At 63.1% G+C, this 6000-nt stretch overlaps 1 protein-coding gene across 5 annotated transcripts in view; it reads left to right on the top strand.

The window, feature by feature from the left end:
• Positions 1-303: 303 nt before the first annotated feature.
• Positions 304-6000, top strand: part of PIP5K1C (phosphatidylinositol-4-phosphate 5-kinase type 1 gamma) — a 59641-nt gene continuing 53944 nt past the window's right edge. For all 5 annotated transcript variants that reach the window (XR_009700883.1, XM_061190742.1, XM_061190741.1 and 2 more), the window contains exon 1: positions 304-477. Coding sequence is in view for 4 of the 5 variants with exons in the window: in XM_061190742.1 (XP_061046725.1) it covers positions 384-477 (94 nt within the window). In the remaining variant the exon portion in view is untranslated. The remainder of the gene's footprint in view (positions 478-6000) is intronic.

Raw genomic sequence — 6000 nt, 5'->3', positions numbered from 1 at the left:
TAAATTTTATTTTTAATATGATGACAATTTTTAACTGTAATTATTATTTATGCTCGTTATGTATAATAACGCTCTTACGTACTACAGTAATATTGACAGGAATGGCGCTGCCCTTCCACCCCCTGGGCACGTGAGGGCGCTCGCGGCGCTCCCGGGGCCCGGGACGCACGCAGGCCCCGCCCCCGAGCTCCGATTGGCGGTGCGCGCGGTGCGCGATGGCGCAGCGCCTGGCCCCGCCCCGGGCCCGCCCCTCACTCCCTGGGCTCGGCCCCCTCCCTCAGCTCTCCAGCCGGTGGCGGTTGTTGTTCAGCGGCGGCGGCGGCCGCAGCTCGGGTCGCAGCCTCCGGCCGCCCGCCCGCCCGCCGGCAGGTCCGCGCGCGGCCATGGAGCTGGAGGTGCCGGACGAGGCGGAGAGCGCCGAGGCGGGGGCCGTGACCTCGGAGGCGGCCTGGGCGGCAGAGAGCAGTGCGGCAGCAGGTAACGGTTCCGGACCTTCCTCCTTCTCTCCCCGCTCCCCGAATGGACCCGCCTGCCCCCCCTGCCGGGGCCCAGTGGACCCGTCCGAGCGCCGGAGGGGCGTCGGGACCCGCAGCGGGGAGGCCGGAACGTTCCACTCGGGGGCGCTCGCGGGGGGGATGGAACGCCCCACTCCGGGGCCGGGGGACGCTCCGCGGGGCCCGAGACGCCCCGCCCTGGGGTCAGGGTGGCGCCGCCCATTCCCGGGGTTCTTGGGGGAGCCGCCTGTCTGGGAGCAGGGGTGGGCGCAGGGCCCCATTCTGGGAGGCTGTGGGTGGAGCAGACCCCGTTGGAGGCATGCGGGGAAGATGGGTCCTCACCTCTGGGAGGGATGCGACCCCTATTTAGGACGCGCGGTAGGTGGGTGCACTGCCTCCTGCTGAGGGTGCTTGGGGACGACGTCCCACCCAGTTTTGTTGTCAGGGGGCTGCTCTGCATGTGGGATAGTGGATTACCCCCGTTCCGGTGGGGGGGGTCCTGCCTCCAAGGGGTGACGTTGTCCCACATGTTTCCCCCCCCCCCCCCCCCACCGTCTGGACCCACTGCTCGGGGCCGTCCACTTTGCTGCTATCAGCTTCCGGGCCTCACCCGTTCCCCTGCAAGCCGTCACCCTGTGGGCACATCCTACTGGTCGTTAAGGGCAGGGGCTGCTGTGGCGGAAGTGGGGGGTCTCCGAGGCCAGCAGGGTCAGCCTCCTGACTACCTCAGTTTTGTGGAATTCACCAGACCTGGTTTCTAGTCCACTGGCCAATCCTTCTCTTTCTGGTCTCAGTTTACCTACTGTAACCGGAGGTAGGTAGGGGGATGACATCTCCAGGCACCTTCAGTGCCAGGGCTTGGCAAGCAGGTGGGGGAGGAGAAGGCCCCCTGCAGCCTTTTCCCTGGATGTTGGGGAGCTGCCGTAGCTCTGTAGGGGCACTGCTTTCTTGAGCTCCTCTCCTTGGCATGCCTCCCTGACCCTCTAGCAGAGCAGGTTTGGGGAAGGAGGCAGCCTCGCCCAGCCCTGTGGGCCCACGGTCTGCCTTTCCCTGGGGCGGTGTGCAGAGCCCAGCCACTGCCTGGTTCCTTCTTGGTCAAGGTTGCAGGCTCCCAAATAGGAAGTTTCTGGATCCGCAGAGTTCTCTGTTCCAGGCAGCCCTCTCTGGCGAGTCCCCTGTAGACACCCACAGGGGCATCCATCCTCCTTCTCCCCCGGGCCTCCCGAAGCTTCCTTGGCAGGCAGGCAGATGCTGTGCTGCCTGGGAGTTGGGAGAAATGTCTGGAGAAAGAGCCAGAGCGAGCGAGCTCCCCCGGGCTCCAGAGGACTCCCACCGCTTCCTTTCCTGCTGCCATCTGGAGCTGCTTGGTGGGTTACCCTGGTTCAGCTCCAACCATCCGGTCCTCTGGCTCCCGGTCTTTGCTGGCGGCGATGCCCTGCCTGGCCAGCCCCAGACATGGCAGAGGGACCCGGCTGAAGTCCTTTCTCAGCCCCCTGACCTCCTTCAGCAGCCCTCTGCCCTGTGCTGGGCAGAGACACAATAGCCTAGAATGCAGTGCCCACAGGAAAACCACACAGCATACACTTGTCTTATCAGGGGCTAGGTGATCTGATGGGGGCAGATAAAGTCCCAGGCCCCGGCTGTGGTTGGGTCTGAGCACAGGGATCTGGCCCATAAGGGACTGTCCCCGCTCCTGTCCCCAAACCCGCAGAAATCCGGTTCCCACAGCTGATCACTTATTTCACTCACTTTAGGGCTAATAGCTGTCTCTCCTCCGCCGAACCCGTTTCTCTTAAGTTTGGGGAACAACTGTCCATGCCTTTCCTCCTGCTCAAACAGATGCGTAAACACACAGACGGGTCTGCTTGCTCACCAGGGGGTTCGTACGATGCCAGAGTCTCGATGCCTCTGCGCTAGTTTGGGGCTGGAAAGTTCTTTGTTGTGGGTGCCGTCCTGGGCACTGTGGGGTCCAGCGGCATCCCTGCCCCCACCCACTTGATGCCAGGAGCCCCCCCAGTCCTGACAACCACAGATGTCCCTGAACATCGCCCAGTGTCCCCTGAAGACACAGTCACCCGGGGTGAGGGCTGCCGTACTTCACCCATCATTCTGTAACTTGCTTGCTTTTTATCCATAATACGGCTTTTTTTCCCCACGTTGGTATCAATTCTTTTCTTCAGAGAGAGAGAATATGGTGCTGTGATTGAGAAGGTGGAAACCCCTTATCCTGCCTGGGTTCCACTCAATTTCTGTGTGACCTCACAGGGCAAATGCTTTGATCTCTCTGAGCCTCAGTGTCTCCATCTGTAAAATGGGGCCACACTGCCAGCTTTACCTGAGTTAGTGCGTCAGCAGGTGGAGGGCGCTTGGTGAACTTTAGTGACAGCCCACCCCCTTTAGGCACGAGCTTCCTGCTGAGGGACGATCCAGTGGTTTCTGGAGCCGCCTTTTGCTGTCACAAGCGATGCTGCAGTAAACATCTTTGAACGTGGGCCTGTAGCCGTGGTGCTTTCAGTTCTAGTGGTTGGAGTCCCCGCCTTGGAACGGCTGGGTCAGGCGCAACCAGATTGATGCCCGCTGGCTTTCTGGAAGGTCCGGCAGGAGCCAAGAGAGACTGTCTGTCTCCTCGCAGCGTTGTCAGCTCCGGATGTTATCGGCCTCGGTCATTTTGGCCAATCTGATGGGAGGTGAAATGTATTGGTGGTGTTTTAGAATCCGGTTACTTTAAACTCCCGGGCTCCCGAGCCCCGGTCCAGGGAAGGCCCGATGGTGTTCTCTGCTGGCTTCTGGGGACTCTGTGGGGTGCCTGGTTCTGTGGAGGATCTCAGAAAGGCTGGGCTCTTGGGCACATTCACGGGGCCCCGTTGGGTGTCCATGAGCTGCCTGTGGGCTTTGGCCTGCGCTGTGGCCTGGTGTTTCTGAGCAGTTTCCCTCCTGTCCTTCCTGCTTCCGTGATCTCTCAGAATAGTCAGCTGCGTTCCCCGCTGACCCCTGGCCCCTCCCACGTCTAACCTGGTGGCAAATTATGTCGGCTTTGTCTTCAAAGAGGACCGAAAATCCACCCATTTGCTCCCCACTCCTCTGCCACCACCTGGTTCAGTCCCATCATCCATGGCTGGCCTGGCCCCCTGTCTCTTCCTGTGCTCCCTCCCGCTCACTCCAGAAGGCTCCCACTAAAAGCTGACTCAGGCCCCGCCCCTCCTCTGCCCACAGCCCTCCAGGGTCCCACCTCCTGGGGGTAAAAGCCGAAGTCCTCCCTGTGGCCCACAAGGCCCTGCACGACCTGCCCTGTCCCCTCCCTGCCCCCCCCTCCTCCCTCTCTCCCCCTCGCTCACTCTGTTCCAGACACATTGACCTCCTCGTGGTTCCTCCAGCTCGCCAGGCCTGGTGCTGCCCCACTGTGCCCTCTGCCTGGGATGCTCATCCTCCGTATCCCTGTCATTTGCTTCCTTAGTTCTTTCAAGTTCTTGCTCTACTGTGTCCTCTCAACGAGGCTTCCCGTGACAGTTGAGGGAGGCCTGAGGGAGGCGCAGGAAGCCAGCAGGGCCCAAGCAAAAGGCCTCATGTGCTCGAAAAGCAGCGTCAGGCCAGCATGGCTGGGGGTGGGGCCTCATCACCAGGGGCCTCCTCTGTAGCTGTGGGCAGATTGTAACCGCGGGCAGCAGCGTCCCTCCTCCCTCGTCTGCTCGTTGGGAGTCAACAATGGCCTTTGGAGGCAGAAGGCTCTGGTTCTAATCCCGCCCTGGCCACTTTCTAGTGAGGCCATGTCTGGCGCTTGGGCCGGCAGCCTGGTCCTCTCCGTGGAGAGGCCTTGGGAGCCGGACTGCCATTGCCAGCCAGGGGGTCCTCTGCCTCGGTGTCTCCATCTGTGAAACGGGTGTGATGACTGTGCCTTTCTCGTGGAGGTGGATCAGGTCGATTGGCTTGTAGAGCCCTGGAAGGGTGCTGGCCTGGCTGGCCCCACGTGGGTGCCAGCTCGAGGGACCGCTTCCCCCAGAGCCTGGGCGGGCGGGGCTGCCATCTGACTCGGCTCACGGGGACGTGCGGTCACCTCTTGCTTTGCCCTTGGGCAGGGCCTGTTGGACGTTATGGAGCACCTGCTGGGGGGGCAGGTGTCCGGCGCCTGGGCTCCCTCACCTTCAGATTGGTGGGGGTCAGGATGCAATGGCGAGCTAGTAAACAGGTGAGGCCAGCGGTTGCAGACTGAGGCCCCGGGTCCATCCCGCCCGCCGGTTTTTGTCTGTCACGTCTTCCTGGCGCTTCGCCACTCCCTGTCAATCGCCTGTGGTCCACGGGGCTGTCTAGCTACAGCGGCAGAGCTGAGAGTTGAGACAGAGACCCGTGGCCTGCAAAGTCGGAGACACTCACTGGCTGGTCCTCTACGGAGAACGCTTGCCGACCCCTGAGTCAGACCACGCCGGCCCATGGGGAGCTGCCAGGGCAGTGAAATGGGCGCCGTGGCCCCAGGGGGTGACCAGGGCCTGCTGCCGCCAGGTTGTCAGGGGAGCAGGTGACCCACGTGAGGCATAGCAGCCGCGGTTGAGCATTCAGGCAGAGGGATCAGCAGTGCAAAGGCCCTGAGGCAGGAATGAGCGTGATTCGTTCCTCAGAAGGGAAGGGGTGGGGGGCCTGGCCCTGCTCGGGTTCTGGTCTGAGGCCAGTCGGTGGTGCTGGTGGGTTTAAGCAGGGCAGAGAGTCACGTTTTACAGAGCGAGAGCCCTCTGCCTGCGTGGTGGGGAGGGGCTGCGGGGGTGGGCGTCCAGGTGAGTGGGGCTGGGGGCCTGGACGGTGGTCTCGTGGCGGGGGAGGGAGGGGAGGGAGGCCTGCACCCTGGAGTTGGTGGGGGGAGGGCGGTTGGCAAGGCCCAAGGAGGAGCAGGTCTGGGGGTCCAGGCCCTGGCAGGCTTGTGCTGATGGGTGAGGAGCAGGTCTGGGGGGCTGCTCGGGGCCCCCAAGGCTGGTGGATTCCCACGGGATCCTGGGCAGGGCGGCCTGGGGCTTGACCGGGCTCAGCCCTGCCTGGGCTGAGGACAGTGTGCCTGCCTCCGCCTCTCAGAATGAGGGCAGGGGTCCCAGGGATTCGGCGGGGCATGGAGAGGTGAGACCCGCACCCCCGGCAGTGCTCGTTAAGTGACAGCCGTGTGGCCCGGGCATTTACCAGCCTGGTGACCAGGCCCCGGGCCCTCCTGTTCCCGCTGCCCCCACCGAGCTGCGTGGCACCACGCGTGACAGGGCAGGTCGGGACCCCGCTGGGGATTTCCTGGCTGCTGCCAGCTGGACAGCGGGGACTGCCCACGTGGGGGGATTACTGACCTGGGGATTAGCCTCGGGGCCCCTGTACTAGGTGCCACCAGGCCCCATGGAGGGGTTAGGCGTCCAGTCTGAGGGGCCCCAAGTGCCTGAGCCAGTGGGAAGGCATTTGGAGACCTGGCCTCTGGCTCTGACTGAGGAAAGGGACCCCAGCATCTGCCCCAGTTGCTCTTCTCTCTCGATCATGCGCGTGTCAT

Source organism: Eubalaena glacialis, chromosome 4 (genome assembly GCF_028564815.1).
Source record: "Eubalaena glacialis isolate mEubGla1 chromosome 4, mEubGla1.1.hap2.+ XY, whole genome shotgun sequence".
Lineage (NCBI taxonomy): Eukaryota > Metazoa > Chordata > Mammalia > Artiodactyla > Balaenidae > Eubalaena > Eubalaena glacialis.
Note: the sequence above shows the minus strand (reverse complement) of the source record. Positions and strands in the feature narration are given on the sequence as shown.